General features: G+C 42.7%; 4 protein-coding genes and 2 long non-coding RNA genes across 7 annotated transcripts in view; 4 read left to right on the plus strand and 2 right to left on the minus strand.

The window, feature by feature from the left end:
• The window catches only part of LOC144388996 (uncharacterized), a 9,162-nt gene extending 4,359 nt beyond the window's left edge, over positions 1 to 4,803 (plus strand). Inside the window, exon 2 of the long non-coding RNA XR_013453311.1 lies at positions 4,114 to 4,803. This is a non-coding gene — a long non-coding RNA (uncharacterized LOC144388996). The remainder of the gene's footprint in view (positions 1 to 4,113) is intronic.
• On the minus strand, positions 2,572 to 7,133 carry LOC120835357 (adenosine receptor A1-like). The gene is made up of 2 exons (XM_040204237.2): positions 4,143 to 7,133; positions 2,572 to 3,975 (listed from the first exon to the last, which is right to left on the minus strand). The coding sequence occupies exons 1-2, from the start codon at positions 4,574 to 4,576 to the stop codon at positions 3,354 to 3,356; spliced, it is 1,056 nt and encodes a 351-aa protein (XP_040060171.2). The 5' UTR covers positions 4,577 to 7,133; the 3' UTR covers positions 2,572 to 3,353.
• A 226-nt stretch (positions 7,134 to 7,359) lies between these two features.
• LOC120835356 (adenosine receptor A1) lies at positions 7,360 to 10,338 on the plus strand. Its single transcript, XM_040204235.2, has 2 exons — positions 7,360 to 7,982; positions 8,857 to 10,338. The coding sequence occupies exons 1-2, from the start codon at positions 7,627 to 7,629 to the stop codon at positions 9,491 to 9,493; spliced, it is 993 nt and encodes a 330-aa protein (XP_040060169.1). The 5' UTR covers positions 7,360 to 7,626; the 3' UTR covers positions 9,494 to 10,338.
• Positions 10,339 to 10,384: 46 nt separating this feature from the next.
• LOC144388995 (uncharacterized) lies at positions 10,385 to 11,434 on the plus strand. The gene is made up of 2 exons (XR_013453310.1): positions 10,385 to 10,743; positions 10,863 to 11,434. It is a non-coding gene; the product is annotated as an uncharacterized LOC144388995 (long non-coding RNA).
• A 648-nt stretch (positions 11,435 to 12,082) lies between these two features.
• On the plus strand, positions 12,083 to 13,918 carry rplp2a (ribosomal protein, large P2a). 2 transcript variants are annotated; one of them, XM_040204908.2, is made up of 5 exons: positions 12,083 to 12,216; positions 13,142 to 13,265; positions 13,350 to 13,398; positions 13,493 to 13,582; positions 13,786 to 13,918. In XM_040204908.2, the coding sequence occupies exons 2-5, from the start codon at positions 13,143 to 13,145 to the stop codon at positions 13,860 to 13,862; spliced, it is 339 nt and encodes a 112-aa protein (XP_040060842.1). In that variant the 5' UTR covers positions 12,083 to 12,216; position 13,142; the 3' UTR covers positions 13,863 to 13,918. The 2 variants fall into 2 exon arrangements, with proteins under 2 accessions (XP_040060842.1, XP_040060841.1); XM_040204907.2 differs by having other exon boundaries at positions 13,142 to 13,398.
• A 2,072-nt stretch (positions 13,919 to 15,990) lies between these two features.
• LOC120835784 (uncharacterized) lies at positions 15,991 to 19,874 on the minus strand. The gene is made up of 6 exons (XM_040204995.2): positions 19,586 to 19,874; positions 18,084 to 18,712; positions 17,857 to 17,958; positions 17,595 to 17,656; positions 16,736 to 16,996; positions 15,991 to 16,597 (listed from the first exon to the last, which is right to left on the minus strand). Exons 1-6 carry the CDS (start codon positions 19,702 to 19,704, stop codon positions 16,559 to 16,561), a joined length of 1,212 nt encoding a protein of 403 aa, XP_040060929.2. The 5' UTR covers positions 19,705 to 19,874; the 3' UTR covers positions 15,991 to 16,558.
• Between the last annotated feature and the right edge of the window lie 1,616 nt (positions 19,875 to 21,490).

The raw sequence follows: 21,490 nt of genomic DNA on the forward strand, positions 1-21,490 counted from the left end.
CTCTGGTAAACCAAACCTTTGATTTTACAACCTAGGCTACAATGTGGTGAGTGTGGGGAGGAAATTGCTCCTAAAAGGTAATTCCTGATAAAACTGCAGACTACCTGATCTCTTGGTGGAGCGACGTGTCACCTGAGTTGCCGCCGCACAACTGAGAACTGCTGTTTGCCTCGAGTGGAATACAAAACTGTGTTTAATCGCTCTCTGTTTTTGTCTCACAGTTTGACCGACAAGTTCCCACTGCTTCCTGCAGAGGCATCTGCCCTTAAGGCTGAGGTAGTAGATTGAATAGTTGTGGGGTCCCTGTCCTCCCTCTGAGATAACTATACAGTCTACTGTCTTTCCTTAGGAGACGGCTTGATCTGCTGTGAGAATGTACTCTGGAGTCTGCGCGAATAAAGGAGCTCACTGACACACGGAGTTAAGAGATAACAAGTCACGCCGTTTTTGAATAGTTTTTAGTTTACAGTAACCGTCTTTTGTTGTGGTTATCGGATCTCTGATGTTAATTCTTACGGTTTAGGTTGCTGTAGTCATTTTCTCTGCGTGCCTAGAAATTCTTATTTCTTTAAAACAACGATCCCTCGACTTACACAACCGCAACTTTGTGTACTGACAAGACACTATGATGAAACTGGTCCATAGTAACCACATGTAACAAGTTGGCACATATTGAGCAGTACCTTCATGTGTGCCTGAAGTTGAGCCTAGCGAGGTGAGGTAGTAGGTTGTATAGTTTGTGGGATTGAGTAAATCCTACTCAGGTGATAACTACACAGCCTATTACCTTCCTTGAGAGGTACAATGAGTGCTTGGATTGAAGCTCACTCGTGCAGAGCGAGCGGCGTCGGAGCCCCTCTGAGGCCATCGTGTGGACAAAGACTACCATCACTTCGGAAATTGAAAGAAATAAATGCAAACACTGGAAGCTTTGGGAACTCGATTGTGTGTATCTGCGAACATATTCACAAGGAAATCAATATTTGTATGTTTTAATGTATATGTTGATGATGGCAAATGATGAGGATGTAATCAGACGCAGCAATCAGTAGTTTATCCTGTAAAATCACTAAGAATCCTATTGATATCACCACAATTTTTTGGTCAGTATTTAACTTTGTTGCACGTATGTGATGCAGTATATCAAATATCTAATAAATGTATATATTTGAAAGAAACTATGCCATTTATTTGTTTCTGGAAACAAAAATGTTGTATCTGAAATTCTGCAAAGTTTATTGCTTCATTTATTTATTGTTGAGTATTTCATTTTTTAATTTAGATGTTTTATTTGACTTTTTAACAAGCACCATATAACTTTTTATTTTTTATTAATTGTATTATTTGAAATGTGTCAGTAACTGGAAAGCAGAGGATGTTGATTAAATGTTTTAGCCAGTCTGGTAATGTCTTGCTAATTAGACAATGCAGTTTGGAATCATGACTCTTCAGTGCATCTGATACGGAATACTCTTACTCACACCATCATGTAAAAAGTTTGTTTCCAATATGTTTGGTCTTGAAAAAGTCAGCAAAAAAATGTAATTATAGAAGATTGAAATCTGTTAAGCTTGCTGAGCCTTGCACATACAGAAACAGGAAATGAGATATTGTGGCTTGAGATCTTACAAATGATACACTGTTATTTAGCTGAATGCTGCAGCGAGAGTTTGAAACACCAGTGTGCTCGCGTCAAAAGAAATGTGGATCACAGTAACTTGTAAAAATGTTCATAAACAATTTACGGCTGGTTTCAATTTGACAAACAGAGTCGTTACACACTGTGTGTACCGAAAAACATGCTGTAAACAGTATATCCTTAGGCTGCGTGCACGTACCTTTGTTTGGTTTATCTGAATCTATCTTCCAAGCGTTTACCCTGCAGTGCAGTTTGCACGACTCGTACTCCAGCTCAGACAAAACAACCGCTCTCTGGTCCGCATCAAAGAGCGGGGGCCCCGCACCGCAACCAAACGGTTCCTGGTACAATTCTCTTTGTGGCGCGGAAGGGCTTCATCGACAGGAAAGTGCATCTCACCGTTGAGTCCCACAAAGAGCCAACCAGTGGGCTTTTCTGCCCCGTGACTTTAGTCTACGATGATGGGAACAAATTGAAACAATACATTTGTGCATCTCGAATCGTAAATGCAGAAAAGAGTTTGCACCTTTGGTTCCCACGGGCCAAATCGGACCACAGACTCGCCTCGCTGCTGTTTCTGTGCACAAGCGTTTTTCTTCTGACGTTACATTAACAATTCACAAATAATTTTCCTTTATGAACATTGTCTTGCATTTAAAAAACGCAAGTTTTGTATTTTTGTGTTTGAAAAAGCTCATTTTCTAGAATAATAAAAATCCCCATGGCTTTTTATGCAGGGAACCAGGTGGATGCTAACTTCAAAGCTGCCTCTTCTCGGCACCTCTCTGTGCATCATCCTTGCTTTGGTCGCATTCAGGAAATGGACTTTAAATTCAGGAAATGAAAAACAAACTATAACATGACGGCAACTGAACTTAGAATGTAAGGCTGCAGGTTATTTACATTTAAATGAAAGATTTACCAACAAATACTTTTCAGGCTGGAATTCTTTAATTCTTTTACTAAATATGCATTGATATATTTTTACTACTGCTACTTAAAAACACACCAGTAGCTCAAGGTCCATTAAATATTGCTGATATTGATAATGAGGAATATCTGAACAGTGTAAATGCCGTCCAACATCTCTGCAATATGTTGTAAAATGGTCAATGGACAGCAAATCCATTTGAAATGTAAATCCACTTTTCGTCATCTTGGGGGCTATACTTTGTGTTGTTGTTGTGTTGGACTGCAATGTTAATAATAAAGACAATTATGTTTGGGATAATATTAACAGATGGTTGCTCACGCCTGTCCAATACAAACAAATATAAATCACTTCAAGTCTTAAAAGGGTTTCTTTAGTGAAGCTAATATGTGCAAGTGTTCTTCTGTTGAAGAGGATATGAAGAACTACCACAGAAAAAACAAGTGATTTGAAACTAAACAAAAGCGTTTAAGAAAAGTGGAAGTGCTTTTCTCTGAAAGACAGTATTACACAAAAGTTGCACATACAAGCTCCACCACATTTGCACGACACTCAAACATTCATAAAAGTAAAACACGACTTTCAGTGAAAAACTGTTAAACATGTTCTCACTGAATAAATATGCACATCGTCCTCGACAATCTAAAACAAGGTGGTTACATACTGTAGCTGCCTTCTTAAATGTCAACATGAACGTTTAATTACAGCTATGAAAATAAAACCTGCACCTTAAGAACGAAGACACAAGCCAACAAGGACATCTTCCTTTCCTCGTTTTTTGTCTCAGCTGTCGTTGTTGCTGAGATTGTTGTCTGTCGACTGGCTTGTCTGAGTCCCTTGGTTTTCTCCTCGACACGCGATGTACTTTCTCCAGAGCTCTATGTACGCTGTCTTGATCTTTTTTATTTTGAACGCATACACGACTGGGTTTACGGCCGAGTTAGCGTGACTGAGCAGGATGCCAACGTAGATAGCTATTTTGTGTACTGTACGTGGCCCATTAAAGTAATTAATGGTGTTCATAATGTGGAGAGGAAGCCAGGACAGGGCAAACAGAAACAAGACCAGAGACAGAGACCCCGCCAGCTGTTTCTCTTTCTTCAGGTAGTTCTGAGACGTATTTTGGGGTCTCTCGCCTGGTTTCTCTCGAAGGTTTCCTCGGATGGTGCAGAAGATGTAGCCGTACAATACAGTCATCACCGACAGCGGTATCAGGTTGCAGAGAAAGAAGTTGAAGTAAACCAGGTACGACAGGGGCACCACTTTTATAAAACTGCATTTAATAGTCGAGTTGGTGCCATTTTGGTTCCATCCAAGCATAGGAGCGAAACTCAGGGGTATTGCCAGCAGCCAACACGCTGCTACCACAAGGCAAGAGTGTCTCTGCGTTATTGTCCTTTTGTACCTACATGCAGAAAATAAGCAATGATTAGCCTCGCCAAACATGTATGTATTTGAGTGCTCTGACCATGTATGAACATGTTTAACAAAACAACAAACTTTTTCCTCATCTAAAAACACTTTCACTTGCCTCTGCATTCAGGAAGCGTGAGTACGTCTGAATGGGCTCACCTGAGAGGTATATACACCCGGAGGAAGCGGTCCACTGCGATAGCCATGAGACACAAAACTGAGACCAGGGTCAACAGGATGGTCACACAGCAGAGGAAGAGACAGACGTGGAATGAAGTCTTTACTTTGCTGTCCACGAACACCGCCAACGGTATGGCCACGAGGCCGACCAGAAAGTCGGTCACGGCCAGACAGACGATGAGGCAGAAGGTGGGCTGGTGAAGGCTTTTACTGGTCCACAGCGCCAAAATGACCAGTGCATTACCAAGACAGCAGCTAACGGCAACCAGCAACTCCAAGAACATGTAGATCACTGTTCCCGTGTCCATTGTGCTCTCCATCCGGCACAGATCTGGCGGTAAACGGCGCAACGAGTCTGAATGTGAGTCCGAGCCTGAATGTGCGGCGCCGTGCCGAGCTGTTCCACTTATCATTCATCTCGGGGTTGTGAAACTTTTGAGGAAGTCTTTTTTTTTTTTTGCGATGTTCCTCCAAGATATTTTGCCTGCAAGTTATGCATCTAGATTTTTTTTTCAGGCTCGTATAATAATACGTATTTCATTATATGGTGGCATTTCAGTCTTAGTGCTATGCCATGACTGAGTAAAAGTAAATAAAATGAACCCCGTTTTGGAGAAGAAAAGAAATAAGAATTTGAAAAGTATTGCGTGCAAATGTATTTACCACCTTTGCTATGACGAAACTAAATTTGTTGACACAAATGGTCTTCAGAAGATACAAAATGAGTTAAAGTTAAAGTCTTCGTCAAATCTTCTTCAGTAGTACCGAAAACAAAAAAAAACCTGGCATGTGGGATACTGGTTTCCCCCACCTGTGTGTGTCAGAATGTCCTGACAGAAAGAACGAAAAACAATGGAGAGCATGAAGGGAAATGTCCATTAAAGATGAGCTTTCTTCCAGCACACAGGCTGTTTGAGGACCGTAACCAAAGTTAAAATGCATTTTAGACGTCGCATCATTTTCAGTGTTCTTGTTCCTTAATAGTAACTTTAGAATAAACCTGTGAAACCACTGTCTAAATTAAATTGAAAAAAAGACACGCGCACACAGACACAGACACACACGCAAAGGTTACACAAACTATAGAATTAAGTAACCACGGGTTCCTTGTCTGTGTATGTGCCAACATGGTTACCAACATGCAATGTTTGAATAAACAACACAATACATCAGTAGGGCGCCCTGCTGTACAGTTAATATTCAAAGCCGCGCCCTGATTCATCTTTAAGTGCGCTTCAATCTGCATATTAATTCGAACAATCGTATCATTGTGGAGAGACGAGTTGATTTAGTCTCAAAGGAAGACCGAGTCATTCTTTCAGTGAAATGAATTCTGCATTCAGCCGTAATGCTCTGTGAGGATGTTGGATGTTGAGAGTCATTTTGTTCATTGGAACCGGTAATAGAAGCTCCACCCTCGTATAATCTCTGCGCCACATGGGCCAGCGGATCCTCACAAGGCCATAATCAAATTCATTACGTCATCTTTATGAATAACGAGGTTTGGTGGGACGCTACCAAAGGGAGTATTCTTTAGAGGAATATTTGTGGACGAAATAACGACGTATACGGTAATCTGTCTAATGCAGGGGGAGGCACTCAGCCGTTTTACCAATGGCTCTGGAGATAAGTGTGCTTTCTGTGAACGTTGAAGTGCATTCTCTTTGACCTCTTCCCCATTGCCAGTTGCGCGGCCTGTTATTAACATTAGCTTGGTTGATGTATTTCCCGCGGGGAGAATCCACTACGCGCCGCCCCACTCTGCCTCTGATTGCCTCCTCCGCAGGATTTGTCGGGTTTATTGCTGATGATTAGGATTGTTGGAAGGTTGCCCGTGTTAATAACTTCTACCCACATGTGAATGGGCTCATAAAGAAGGAAGCCGTCGTCGTCGTGCTGTCCGAAAATTGCAATGTCCTGATGGTGGGAGGAAAATGTTTTTTAAAATTACAGATCTGTTGGAGATTTGAATTTCCATAATTAAACGTAATGTAAAAAGCAAAATGATTAAGAGGGACAAATAAAAAAGCGACTTTACGTCATTCATGCCTTTTCTTTAGTTTAACAGGCCAAAATCACCCTTATTTTGTGTGGCATACTGAAAGAATAGACACAAAATGCAATAAATGAATGGCTGCAATAACAATTAAAGTGCAATAAACGCAGCACACGGCTGTTGAGTGCTGAACCAAGAGAGATGTGGCAGTATTTGGGACATTTACAGCTTTTGCATCCTCAGACTGGAAGTGATAATGCATGCCAATCAAGCTAACTAATGCAACTGAAACAGAGTCATTGTCAGTTCATGCTTCAACTGAGAAACAAAGTCCTGAGTCATCACTTTCTTTATGAAAAAAGGTCAGACCGTATTAGACTGAGTATATTTACTGGCAGACATTATTTTTTTTATTTGCTCCCCTAAGCAACTGAAGACCATCTAATGGATTGTCTGCTCAGTGATACCTGCTGCCAACCTCTTTTCATTCTCTGACGGAATATTACATTACGTTTTTTATAAGTCAACGAACATTTGGATCAAATTCCTTCGTGCGGTTTAATCTGCAGTGTCAAAGCTATAAAAAGTTTGGAGAGGAAAATGTGCATCATTGAAATGAAACGCCGTCGCTGTGGCTCTGAAACATGTATTAAAGAATCGCCACTTGAATGTGGTGAAATATCATCATAACAAAAGCACTAAAGGTCTTTGCTGCTACATTAATCGAATAGAAGGCTGTTTACTACGCATATTGTTTTCTACCAACCCTAACAAACCTGGTGTAGTTGTTTTGTAAAATTTTCTGTTTTATCCACGTCAACCATGTATTTACAATTGTTTAAATGAATGCATCCCTTGTGATAAGGAGGAGCAGGACATTTTTGTATAAATTGAACTAATGCACATGTACAGATGATGTAATATCCGCTCTTTGTCTCAAGAACTTGCAAGAATAAAATGAAGAAGTAATAAGATGACATCTTCTCTAGTGCATATCAATATTTTATTTATTCATTATGCATTATCAACACCGGAATCAAAATACATTTTGACATTTATTGTGTAGAGCCCACAGCTGCTCTCAGAAACCACACACGCGCACACACTCGTACAACAAAATTTGCTGCTGCAGGATGCTGCAGGCAGTAAAGCTCCGCCCCTCAGTTTTATGGACCGTTTTGTACAGATTAGTAAAAGAGAGAGAGAGAAACCGGGGGAGAGGTGATGCACTGGAATCCAGTTTCGCGCAAAGCTTGAACAACATGCTAAGGATTAATTGTCCAACATCCCGTCAGGAACACAAGGGACCCGCATTGTGTGAATGGGACAAACAGGAAAAAGTCCTTTCAGCTCTAAAACACTCATAATGGATGATGTTTTTGCTGAAACAACACCCAAAGTGGAGGCAAGAAGGTTCAACCACCAATTTTGATTCTTTTTTGCAAAGGTAAGCCGTGAATCGTGGAGATGTCTTCCTCTCCTGGTATCAAGCCCCGGGAACATGTGGACGTGATGTACATCTCCATAGAGACAGCGATTGCCCTGGTCTCCGTAGTGGGCAATGTGCTGGTGGTGCTGGCGGTGTGCGTGAACCGAGCTCTCCGCAACACCACCTTCTGCTTCATCGTGTCTCTGGCCGTGGCTGATATCGCCGTGGGGGTTTTGGTCATCCCTCTGGCCATCATCCTCAGTCTTGGATTTAAAACTCAGTTCTACACCTGCCTCTTCCTGTCGTGCCTGCTGCTGATCATCACGCAGAGCTCCATCCTCTCCTTGCTGGCCATCGCCATCGACCGATACCTTCGTGTCAAGATTCCCACCAGGTGAGGAACCTCTGTCAAAGCGGTCGGTTATACTTTCACTTTTGAGAAGCGTATTTTAGTTTGGTGGCGATTAAGTAGAGATTATTTTGGGGAAAAGGTTGTGTTGGATGATGAGCGCGGTGACGACATTGATTGAGAAAGTATTACTGAATCAATTTGCCGTAATTAGCGACACTCAGTGTACGGTAAGAACAATTAAATATTCATGACCAGGATCAGTGGGAAATGGATGCTTTTTTCAAACTCGTTATCAATGCCTGGTTGGAATTGGCTGTTCTGGCGTAATGCAGATTGATTCTATTAACACGTCACTACACGCCGTGCATCGCTGCCATACAAGTCAAACTGAGTACATTTCACTTTCTTTCTCCCCGAGTTACAATATTGTCCCTAAGAATCAACATATTGGGGAAGAGAAATCCCACACATCCTGATTACCCTTCTGTATATAATGTTACCCAAATAATAGTAAAAGCTTTTCTTTTTAATTGTTGTTTTTTCAGAGCATTAAATGTGTGATTTCAATTTCAAAGATATCAAAGAGTGATTCGGGAAGAGGTGCGTCTCAGTGTCTGATAAGGCACTATCTATCCTTACAAATCATTGGGTAGGATATCAGAAGCTTTTAAGCAAATTAAAACGTCCTGGTCTGGCAAAACAACTGACACAATTACTTAACATGATTTTGGCAGTCGCCCATACTGCTTTTTGTTTGCTGATGTCAAAAGCTGGCACTTGATAAAAAATCCCTTTTAGCAATAATCTCATCTCTAATCTTGCGCAAAAAGAATATACGATATGAATATTTGCAGAAGGACAGTATCATTTTATGCGTCTAAGCTACAAAACTGTGTGTTCCAACAACTCTGCTCAGGTACAGCACCATAGTGACCCAGAGGAGGGCGTGTGTGGCCGTTTGTCTGTGTTGGATCCTCTCCTTCCTCACCGGACTGGTTCCGATGATGGGATGGAACAGGCGCCACGCGGGAGGAAACCTCAGCAGCTCCGGCGACATCGTCTGCGAATTCACCGCGGTCATGAGGATGGACTACATGGTGTACTTCAACTTCTTCGGCTGGGTGGTGGTGCCGCTGTCCGTCATGATCGCCCTGTACGCCGAGATCTTCCGGGTGATCCGGCGGCAGCTTAATCGGCGCGCTGAGGCCACGTGCGACGGAGAGAGGTACTACCGGAAGGAGCTGAAGCTGGCCAAGTCTCTGGCGTTGGTGGTGTTTCTCTTTGCCGTGTGCTGGCTGCCAATACACATCATGAACTGCATTGACTTCTTCTGCCCGCAGTGGTCCGTGCCCAAGTTCACCTTGTACGCCGGCATCTTCATGTCCCACGTGAACTCGGCCCTCAACCCGATGGTTTATGCCTTCAGGATAAAGCAGTTCCGTGTCACGCTGATCAAGATCAGCCAGCGCTGTGGGATACGTAAGCCCAAGGAGGCCACCTTGTGTCCCGCCGGCACGCGGGCCCAGACAGAGAAAGGGGACGTGGACCCGTAAGGCCGAAGCATCACATGGTGCACTCATGACACTCGTGGGATTAAGGGATATTTTGGATTGTCAACACATTCATGAACACAAAAGCAAAGCGCTTGATTGAGTCACGGGACAAATTCCTTTTCTGATCTGTTCCTAATTTAAAGTCACACGCCTGCAATTGAAAAATAATATAATTTGAAGTATTTGTTTTCACAAAGGCTTTCATCAATTGATTCATGTTGAATTAAAATAAATATGCCGATGTAATAAGTGATGCAACAAATGTTTTATGTTCAAAGACATTGTTGGGAAATACAGCAGAATAAACCTCTTCAGTGAAAATGCTAATATTCTATGCGTCACTACGGCCAATAAACTGATGGCTCGGCTAAAAGAGAGATTTCACTTTGCACAAAAACTTTCATCGGACGTTTGAGTGGTTAAGTGAACAGTCAGTGGAAATGAATTGTGCAGGATCAATAGAGAGGTTTGGATACTTCACGTTTCACAGAAAGACATTCAATAAACAGAGAAGTGGAAGCGCCCTGCCTAGATTGCAAAGTAATAATTAAGTCACTAAAACTAATGGAATTGAACTGCAGTTACATTAAAAGCAGTCCGGAAATCCGAGGATGCCAGCATCGCTTCCTCAACGCTGACATTCAGCTGGTTTCCGGCATATTTCAATAGCTGTGGCAGACATTTGAGTAAAATGTCATTGAGCTTTATGCTGAGGGGATTTATTCGGACTCTAAAGCTTCTGCTGCCTCCTCGTCAGTTCTGCTGTGTCATCATTTTCCCTTCTGCCTGGTTTCCGTCCGTGTAACACTACCACCACCTACAGATCTTAAATAAATCTCAATCTCAATCTGGTTTGGAACTCGCATGTGTAACTTGCATGTGTAGATGTTCTTTTTCGTCATCTGATATGTGGGTTTGTTGTGGTCATGGCAGAGATGCTTATGCTGCGGCCGCCTGAGACGCTCACACGTGAAACCTGCCGGCGTCATATCAAAACGTATGTTACCATCTGTCGCCTTCATCCTTGATGAGGGATTTCAAAGTGCTGAGTGCGGTCTAATCCTCAGCCTTGGTCTTAGCAAGGGAGGTGCTGCATAACCGTCCAGCCTCCAGCGCCTTCGTATCACACCCTCCAGTGGCTTGTGGCCTGAAGGGACGTAGTCATGGTGTAGCTGTGCAGACACAGAAAACCAAAGTGTCTAAATCTTGTGTGAGCAACTCATCTCTTTTCTAAACTAATCTTTTGTGAGGTAAGATCTTTCATTCATCCTAAAAAAGCTAGCTGCAAAGCAAAGATTTTTCTAAGCTCCATATATCTGTGTGCCAATCTGTAAAAGCATTATTTGTCGTGTGGTTTTGATATTCTCAGACAATTAAGGGACATTTGCAGCAGAGAACCACTGTCAAATGGCTGAAAGCGACGCAGCGGATGGAGTCTCAGACCTGGAGGCTCCGGAGGACGAGCTGGATGGCGATCACACGGCCCTGTTACACTTTGGTAAATACTATGAAGCACAGCGTGCGCTACCTTGGGAGCAGTGGACCTTCAGAGAAAAGGCAAACTTTTGTGCGGACCGCATCTTCCTCGGGTTCTTGGTCATTTTTGTCATCATCCTATTGGGAGAGTTTGTCTATAAGATGTGGTACGTGACGAACGTGAACAAGATTGCAGAGTTTGTTTCAGACTCGGTGGTCTTTCTGGTCGAACAGCTCTTCGCTCAGGAGAAACAGGAGGAATTATTGGACCTGTAGGACGTGAAAGGAGGGTGAACACTTCACGGCGTAATCATTTGTTTGTGTTTTCTACATTGTGGTATTACAAATGCCCAGTAAAGAATCAGAGCTCCATCTTAACTTGAGATACACATAATGTATTGGGGATCATCTCTAAACTATGTTTTGATGGTGAATTATTGAAAATAAAAAATGCAATCAACTGAATCATTGTTCTTTCATACGCAATACTATAAACGAACCATTTTTAGCATCTTCATCTTGTTAGTGAGGTGTCCCTCCTTTGTGTATTGATAACTTGATATTGTGTCCCCCTCAGGATGGTGACATTACAACATGAATCGTAAAATGCTCAAATATGAAAATGATTGATATATATTTAGTATTTTATAAAATTGTTGTTAGCGGAGACACTGAATATGAGGTATTGCAAGTTAACATTTGCGCATTTAAAGCCAATTATGGGATATTTTAAGGGGAAACATCAGGTTTCAAGGAGTTTAATTAAACTCTTGCATACAGTCTTTTGCTTTGGTGTTTTTTGCTTTACGTACTTTAAGTATTTCCATTATCTGCTACTATAATTAAATTATGTATATATAAATATATTAATATATTATTTGCAAAAGACACGCTTCAAATACGCTAAAAGTAGACATTTGTGGTATACAGGATTATTTTATTGAATTACTTAATAATGCAAAAACCACCAATATTAATAATGAAATACATACATGGTTTTAAAACCGCACAATTAATATGAATGGTTATTTAAAAACTAAAAGTATAAAAAAGTTAATGGATACGTTCCTCAAACTAATGAATTTACACTCGTCCATTGGTTCGTCACATTACTGACGTCACCGTCGGTCTGAGCGGACCAATCAAATCAACGGCTTACAGCCTTCAACAACTTCCTGTTTCAACGCTCCCTCTCTTCCGGATCTATTCTTAGCGTGACCGACGTTTCGTGTCTGTTTAGACTTAAAGTAAGTCCAAATTATAATAGTTTTACACATGTTTGTAAATCGATTGGTGTCAAACCGTGTTTCCTCAGAGCGACGTGCTCTCGAGGTTTGGTTTTGGCTCCTGAGAAACGGGGACGCGCCGGAGCAGAAGCCGCTGTCACATAATGGAAGGCGTCTGGCGCTTGTTGTAAAGCCACCGGCCGCCATGCTTCTTACGTTCACATCACAAAGGAATCACAGCGGAACAGAAAAAATGAACGCTACAAATTAAACCCGCGGAACTTTAAACGCCGACGTTTGGGTGTTTTATTCCCGTTTGTATTTTCCGGGGAGGTCTTAAGACTCGTAACGACATGCGACCAGCTAACGCTAACAAGCGCTAAGCTAACGTCAACCGCGATCCGCCCGAGCATTTCATTAATACAACGTGCAAGGTTATGCATTGAATTATGAAGTTCCTTTACTAGTGTGCTAACGTATGAGTTTGTAATGATTTAATAAAGCTCACGTAGAGCTTACGTTGTCGGAAAAATATAAAAATAAACCGGTCAGGTGGCGGATGCTTGAATGTCAGTGGGCCGCATGAGACGTGAGGGTTCTTCTCAGGGTATTTTTATTACACTCTGTAAGATGATCCATTCAGTATATATGAACCCGACGAGAAGTCACTAAGTTCAATGGAAAACTAAACGTCAATATTACTGCTTTCCTTTATTTTTTTTATAGATAAAACCGAATGTATGACTGATTTGTTGACAGAAGCAATTAAAATGCACATTTCCCTGTGCCTTTATTTAAAATATCTACATTTCCCCTTGATCCTTTTGCAAATGTGGTGACAAATGACCATCACGATTGAATCGCTCCAAGTTGACAACGTCACGTTTCGTAAGTTCCATATTTGCACACAAATCGTTAATTTGTTTGTTTCCTTTTGTGAGCACAGAATGCGTTACGTGGCCGCTTACCTCCTGGCTGTGCTCGGTGGAAACACCAGCCCGTCTTCAAAGGACATCAAGGACATCTTGGGCAGCGTGGGAATCGAGGCCGAGGACGAACGCCTGAACAAAGTACCCCATTTAACGCCATATTCTGCAATTTCAAAAGCTCTTGACATTTTTAGTGCTGAAGTTGAGTCGTCTTTTTCTCTGCAGGTCATAAGTGAACTTAATGGGAAAGACATCAACGAAGTCATGAACTCGGGTAAAGTGCTCTTAATAGAAAATGCATCGACGCATTCAAGAGGTTGTATGTGGGGAAAGGTGCTAAAATAGTTTTTTACTTTCTGTGTCCTCAGGCCTCTCTAAGTTAGCCTCCGTACCAGCAGGAGGGGCTGTGGCGGCTCCTGCGGCGGCCGTGGCGGCGGCTGGTGCTGCGCCTGCTGTTGGTGTGTACAGTCTCCTCATTCTTAATGTAAATTTTAAAACGGTTGATATTTGTGGAGGAGGGTTGCTTTCTAAAATGTGTTGTCATATTATCCCGTTTTGACGGCCCTCGTTAGCAGTCCTACAACTAAATGTGGATACAAGTGCTGCTCAACATTCGCCCGGATGTCTGTCTGAAGTACTGACTGTTGTCTTACTTTTCCAGCGGAAGAGAAAAAGGAGGAGAAGAAAGAAGAGTCCGAAGAGTCAGACGAAGATATGGGCTTTGGACTCTTTGATTAATCTGCCTTGTGTGTGTTTGAAAAGCAATAAAAATGTAAAAGGTTTACACTCGACATGTTGTCTTTGTCCTCTGTAATTGGGTTTGAAATAGTCACAAATGATGGCCGTGCAAACGTTACTATACTAAAATTCAGCACCATTGGGGTTCTTAATGTTTTCTGGCTAACAGACTTTATTAAGTTATTTTGTTATTGGCTAAAAATAGTCCAGACAGGGCAACGTGTCATCATTAGGCAATCTGGACTCTGCAAGTGGTCAGTCGGTCGTGCTGGTGGTCCAGACCACATAATGGCCGCAGATTAAAGGGACACGTCAGAATCTAATGCCGACCACAAACCAAAGACCTGTTGTCACGACAGTCATTTTATGTATTAAACAGCTCGTGTTTTTGTATCAGACCAGCAGTAAAACATTTAAACAAAACCAATCAGGAAATAAACTGCATTTTATTCACATGGAATGAAGTAGTTTGTCAACTCACAAAATTTAAAGTTGTCATGTTGCTTTTTAGTTGCTCAAGAAGTAAGAATACATGTTCCCTCCATTAGAGTATACCCATTTTGAATGACTAAAGTGTAGATTTTATGTTATTGAATTTATTAGGTGGATGAAAATGCTCCTGATTTAATAATCTATTCCCAGTTTCACTGTACCGGCCGGGTTTACTCGCTGGTATCGGACAACCTAAAACCTATTTACACTTGGCCCGAGAGTCTGCTTTGAAACAACAGAGTATTTGCATGTTTGTGTCAGGAAACGGGACCCGTGTACAGTTGATGTGAGTCATCAGTCGCATCACAATCGGCCTTTTGTTAATACTTTTTCATTTCATTTTGATTGTGTGACGGCTTCTTTAGTCACTGAACTCGCTGTTGAGCAATCCTGAAATGCAACCATTATTTTTCCACTAACTTCCCCCGCACTTGTTGTTTTTGTCTCACTATATGTTTCCCATTATCTTTGTCAACAAAGTAAGTAAGTTCAGCTCAAGACGTCACTTTTACGTTGACAAAAAAGAGCAACAATGAAACAACAATGTGATGGTGTTGTGAATTTAAAGATCTACCTTCACAATTCGCTCCTTAGCGCAACTTCTCATTCTCGTGGCAGTGAATGAGGACGCAAAGACCATCGCGTCCTTGAGCGCTCTCTCCATCTTTGTCTCCGTTGACCTGTGCCCCCTCCCCCTCTTACCCCTGACGACTCATACCAAGCTGCCGCCGAAATCCACAACAACCCCACGTGTGCACATTTGCGCTGCGAGGCTAAAAGGCCTCCTGCCTGCAGGGGAACCTGTTCCACAGGTGGGAGCCATCGCCTCAATGCCTGAACTGACAGACTGTCAGGTCTCATAATTATAACCTCGGCTGTCATGCAGATGTCAGCCGTCTCCACGGATGCGCGCCGCTTCAGCGCTGACACGGCATGTTCATTTGGGTCTGGGAATTGTCGTGTTTTCTTTAAACATCTGCGCGTGCAGTTGAGAAGGTGTGTAGTCACACGGGCGTGGAAGAGCCGAGGCCTTGCTGGTCCTATTACACAACAGGGCACTACTTCCTCACCTATTGATGTGTGACTCTCCCAAATGTTGCCAGTAAGCCGTGCCTACACATGTGTGTATATACACACACACATACTGTATACGCAGCTCAACCAACACTGCCAGCTATTAGACACGGCCGATGCTATTCGACGTCCCCTCCACCAGGACTGGGTTTGGGTTCCTTGGTATAAATATTCAACCAGAAAGGTGCCCCCTCGGTAGAAAGCGGATATATCCGACGTGTGTCTCTGCAAAGTCTGCTGCAGTGTTGTGTGTGGTGTGTGTGGTGGGGGGGGGGAGGAGGGGGTTGCAGCACTAAGCTGTGTATAGCGACCCTTACCGGCTGGGGGGAGCAGTGAGTGAGGAGCCAGGCAGGCAGTCGACGGCTGTGTACAACAGGTCGTAAAAAGGGCTTCTTAGAGAGTGTGAGTCACGAGAGGGCCTCGTGCGTCCGCCCAGAATATTAAAGCAATTTGCTGCAGCAGAATGCGAGACAAACACACAATAAATAATCACATGATGATATTTACCCAAGAACAAAGCCTGATATTGCTATATGGTTACAGAATGACAAGAAAACCAAAGTATTTAAATTAATATTTAATTAAATTAATATTTATTTTGTGTATGTTATATGAATGCCAGCATTCAACAAACACAATTTGCATGTCACATTTCAGAGGAGCTTCTATTTGGCTTATTTTGATATCTTACAAATGTAAACAAATATTGCACAAAAGGTATCTTATATACATCAAAGGTTATTACATTACTGGTTTGTATCACTACAAATCAATCTAAAAAGGGCAGAACATCTTCATTTTAATGGCAAACGCCGCTTTTCTTAAAAATATTGCCACTTATTAAGACTGTGCTCGCTCTATAAATTCATCTTCCACTTAAGATTTAAATCTAGCAAAGCCGTTCAACGTCCTTTTTTTCTTCAGAAAACGTCTTCTATCACAAAACACGAAAAAGGCAAATGAATGCAAGAGAAAAACAAGTGTCTGTTTGTGTTTGTGTTCAAAAAAAAAAAAAAAAAAGGAGAAACTTAAGAGTTGCAACACATCCTTAACCACATCTGTGGTGCAGAGACAAGTTCAGCCCTCCAGCTGCAGCAGCGATTATTTTTTTGTTGTTGCACGGAGGCGCCTCAGTCGTCGCTGTCTGACCCTGGGTGATCGGAACACGCCTGAAAAAAAGACCCCCCAAAACAACGTTTTAAACCAACCGCTTAATGTGCCCATTTGTTATTACGCAGATGAAATATAGAAAGGTGTCCGTCTCTGACATCCGGCTCTGCCTCGTTCCCAACAGGTCGGATTCTTACCTGCTGGTACTTGAATCGGTCGTGGAGATACCGGTTCCCCAGGCCGGTGATGTGTCCCACGTTCTGTCTGGAGAGCCCGGCTATCCGGGCCGTGAAGTCCAGCGTGAAGGCCAACTTGACCAGCTCGGGTGCCGTCGGCAGGACGGTGGGAGGGTTATGGGTCGGCGTCGCCTCCGTCTCCAGGTAGGCGTCGGCCAACTTCTGGAAGGCGGAGTACGACATCCCGTTGAAGAAGTTGCTCAGCGTGGGGTTGTCTCTCAGCTGGAGGAGACGGGGAAGGGAGTCTGTCAGTATTTACAGAACACTTTGACCCTTCCGGGATTTTACTGCTGATATACATGGTTGTAAAAAAATATTTTTACAACCAATCTTTAAAAAAGTGTAGAAATGGCGGTAAAATATGAGTCGGCTAAGCCCACGCGTGCTGTCATCACGCTCCCTGTTTTGACTGATCGGCGGTGAAATTACGCAGCAGGTCACGTGACCTACGGTGTTTTCACAGCAGCCCTTTTGTCTCTCGTGTGCGATTAACACTCACTGTCAGAAACGGTGACGAATGAGCGGCGCTCACGGCGGGACACGCTGTTGCATAAGAATGACCTCACAGTCCCTCGCCCTGGAGTTTGCACTTTTTATGGTTTGAACTTTACGACGTTGTTTATTGATGTGCTGTGGCTTTCTGTAGAAACTGCTGAAGCCCCAAAATACTTCATATGCGTATTAACTAATTACATAATCTCACGAATAAGCCCAGTCTATCTGAAGCATTTAAAAGCTAATGCTCAAGTAAATATTTGCAAAATTATTAGACGTCACTGGAGTATCGTAGAGTTCTATTAACTCAGAAATGAAAACAAACCTTGCAATCTATGGCGTCACCCTCCTCCTTCGTCAAGGCAATGATCCTGTTCATTACCTCCACTGAGAAAAACAAAAGCAAGGGGAAGTATAATTAATACGGCGAGCACGTTATACAATTACGGGGATGTAGGTCACCTTTGGATTGTGACGGGAAAGCTAAAACTAAAATGCAAAGCCAAGAGAAATAAGATTGATATCAAAACCTTTTCTGCTTAGCAGAACATTTTATTGACGCTTCCATAATGCAATACGGTCCTCACCATCAGAGAGGGGGACAACTTCCTCGTTTTCCTGAACCTCGTGGACAATTTTCTCCAGCTCCTGTGACACCGTCTCGTAGTAGTGATACGTCGATTCCACAGCTGGAAAAGAAACAGTCAGTGTTGACATGCAGCTGCGTCCCGCGTCAGCAGAGATTTCCACTTATAATCCAACTAATTGTCATTTCTTATAATCACATCAACAATCGTTCAATCGTCAAACTTACCTTCGACCCGCGTGATGTCGGCGTGGTTGACGTCTTTACTGAGTTTGTTTATTTTCGTCAGCGATCGCCTTTTGGAGAACCTTCTCCTGAGGGATTTACTCCTCGACGACTTCTTCTTCTGTGCAGAGACCTGAATTGTGGGCAGGCAGGTGGTCGTGTCGTCGGAGGCCGCCGCCGCCGCCGCCGAGGGGCCCTCGGCCATCTCCGACGCGCCGTCCTGCTCTTCGTCTTTCTCCTCGCTAGGCCTCCGGGAGAAAATACCCAGGAAGCTTTTCCACAGAGAGGGCTTCTTGTTCTTCTTGGGCTTTTTCACCGTTTTCTCGGGTTCCTCCGGACAAGCCTCGGGCCGGTCCGGGGCGGGTTCGGCTGCCGAACACGGGCCGCTTTGCTGTTCCGACCCCTCGGCCAGGTGAAGCGACGGGTCGCTGGAATGTCGCCTTAGCTTCGTCGGCATGGTCACCCACTTTTCTTTCCCGCCGGCCCTCTTGCTGCCCAGCGCCCCGTCGTTGAGGCTGAGGCTGCGCTTGACGTAGACCTCCAGCAGACGCATTGTATCCTTGTGAGGCACGGAAATCAGCTGGCCGCTGGGAGGCATCTGTGTTCTTGGGAGTGTTGCCATGGTTCGAGAACTACAAGAAAGAGAAAACATCACACATACCGTTAACAATTGTGTTGTATGACATTTTTTTAATGCAAAAGCTCTTTGGAAGAAGCGGTTGGTTTCTGACGTTGTTTCTAGAGCAAAAGAGTATTTGATATTTAATTATACACTTAATCATGTAATTGTAATAAGTTAGTTAATGATGAAAAATCTTTGAGAAAGAAAAAATAATAATAGCAGGTGAATTGATAATTAAAGTAATCAGTCGCAGAAGTTGCATCCAAGCATTAGATAGATAGATACTTTATTGATCCCTCAAGAGGGAAATGTTGGTATCACAGCAGCATGTACAGGGAAGAAAATAGAATAAAAAGATACACATTATATACAATATAATAAGAGAAATATTAAATTATTAAATAAAATAAACTGAAACAAAAGAATAACCTTCCAAAAGAGACAATAATAATAATAATAATAATAATAATTTGTAAAAGGAGAAGAGGAAGAGGAAAGAGCAGCAACATAACAGCAGTACAGGGTTAACTATCAATTCACTTTCATATTATTTATTCTTTGGATCACAATTATCTGAAGCCCTTGACGACTCATTCAAATCGCTTGTTTGAGAAACCCGCAAAGGTGTTCAGTTAATTACCACAAGAGGAGCTAGAACAACTTTAAGAAAAAGACTTGATGCATTGGTAAGCAAATAGACAGATCGTTCCAGCTTTAAAAACTACACATACAGCTAAATAACAGTTTCTACTGCATGTTTATCACGTGGACCGCACAGATTCCTGCATTCATTTCAATACTGTGGGAAGAGGAACAGAGCGGGCGGGCACAACGAAACCAAGCGAACCCAGCGGCCCGCAGCGACGTGGCCGGGTGAACTCACCTCGCGTAATCCAGTGGTTCGAACCTCCTCAAGAGATCTGTTTCCAGCGTGTGAGGCGAGCCAGATGTCCCCGCGGCGGGACTCTCCGCAGCACGTCCACCTGCGCTTGCTCCTCCCATATTTGGTCGCGGCCCCGCCCTCCCCTCCTCACCTGAAGCCGCGTGACGTCGTCGTCGTCGCTTCTGCTGAAAAGAAAAGAAAAAAACCCTCTTCCTGCTTCGAGCTGCAGGTCACGAGCGTCACGGTGGTTTTGTCTTGCACTTGTTTTTGGTTTCGCCGGAGGCTGTAGAAACTCCCTCCTGCGTGTCGCCTGGCTGCGTTTTTAGAGGAAGTAGAGGTCACTTCCTTTTAGAGGCTGGCTTTGTGTGTTTGTGTCAGAATGGTACGACGACCGATTTGAATCTATGTATTAATCGATTGGCTGTTATATAAAATGTAAGAAAAAGATCAGCGCGCTTCCCAAACAACAGGTTGATTCCCTGCTGTCGTTTGTTTTTATGTTCAGTTCATGGACGAGTAAAGGGAGGAAACTTGAAGCAAAGAATTATGAGTTTGAAACACATATGTATATTATATAAATACAATAAATCCACACAAAGCGATTCATCAAAGACTAAAATACATCTGATCAACTATTATTGCAGTTGTACCTAATTTCACTTAGCAGTTTGGTATAATAATATAATATAAAAAACACAAGCTGCATGCAGTATCATAGATGCGCATTAATCGCAATATTGCCATTCGGTTACCAACATTCAACTGTCACCATTGATTTGTTCATTAATCATCATTCCGGGGAAAAAGAAAACACAATACAAAAGAGAAAAATGAAAATAAACAGAAAGACAGTGTGCAGAAGTTTAGTGTTGGATATAGTTTTACTTCCCTCACTGCAACATCTTGTCCCTTAGATCGGTGCACTTTTGTAGATCCATAAATAAATCAAACCAGAATAGGCCTAAAGTCTGAGAATAGAATCAGGCTGAGTATTGACGGATTTATTTTTGCTCTTTTAATTTAATAGCAAACTCAGATGCGGTGTAACATTTTGTCCACTATTTATTTTTGAGTGTGGACAAAATCTAACATCACACAGAACAATTCCATAACTGTGTGTGTACTCAAGCTTATACAAATACGGCTAAATGTAAGCTCCAATAACACTAAAATATTCATTCTTCAGTGAATCCTTTTATGAGGAATAGATTCATTTAGTTTAAACGGTGTCAAAAAAGATCTGGCAAAAGCCCACCAAGACGATAACAACAAGAGAAAGAAATGCCCCATTTATTGCAGGAGAAAGAGAGAGAGACAGAGAGAGAGAGAGAGAGAGAGAGAGAGAGAGACAGGTGGAGACAGAGAGAGACATAATAGATAGACATGGAAAAGATAGAATGGACAGAGAGAGAATGAGATGAAGGGAGATCTCCCGAGACTGGTTTCCACCTTTGTGATCTGTTTAATTATTTACCACATTCAGCCTGCTGCTGAGCTCAATGAATGGACGAATTAGACCGTTTTAGCAACATTTTATAACCGCTGTTTTTCTGTCCAGCCGCCAGATATGAATCCTCGTACCGTCGAAAGCAATGTGCAATGCTGTGTGATGCAGGTTCCCAGAACTGATTGTAAACTACAGGAGGGGGAAAAAAAAGAAAAAAAAAACGCCTCTTATTTTCCTATGAGGCGTTTCTTATCTGACTTGTTTACTGGAAACATGAGACGGTTTCTGTAACCGAAAGCAACAAGACCAGGTAGTTCCGACCAGGTAGTCGCCTCGAGGCACAGCGATAACAAAGCTGATTCTTTCTGTTGGAGCTGCACAGTTTACAGAGACAACAGCAGAATGTAGTCTGATCGTTATCCGCGTGACCTTGTGACTCGGCCTGAATAGGTCTTCAA

Source organism: Gasterosteus aculeatus, chromosome 17, assembly GCF_964276395.1.
Source record: "Gasterosteus aculeatus chromosome 17, fGasAcu3.hap1.1, whole genome shotgun sequence".
In the NCBI taxonomy this organism is placed as follows: Eukaryota; Metazoa; Chordata; class Actinopteri; order Perciformes; family Gasterosteidae; genus Gasterosteus; species Gasterosteus aculeatus.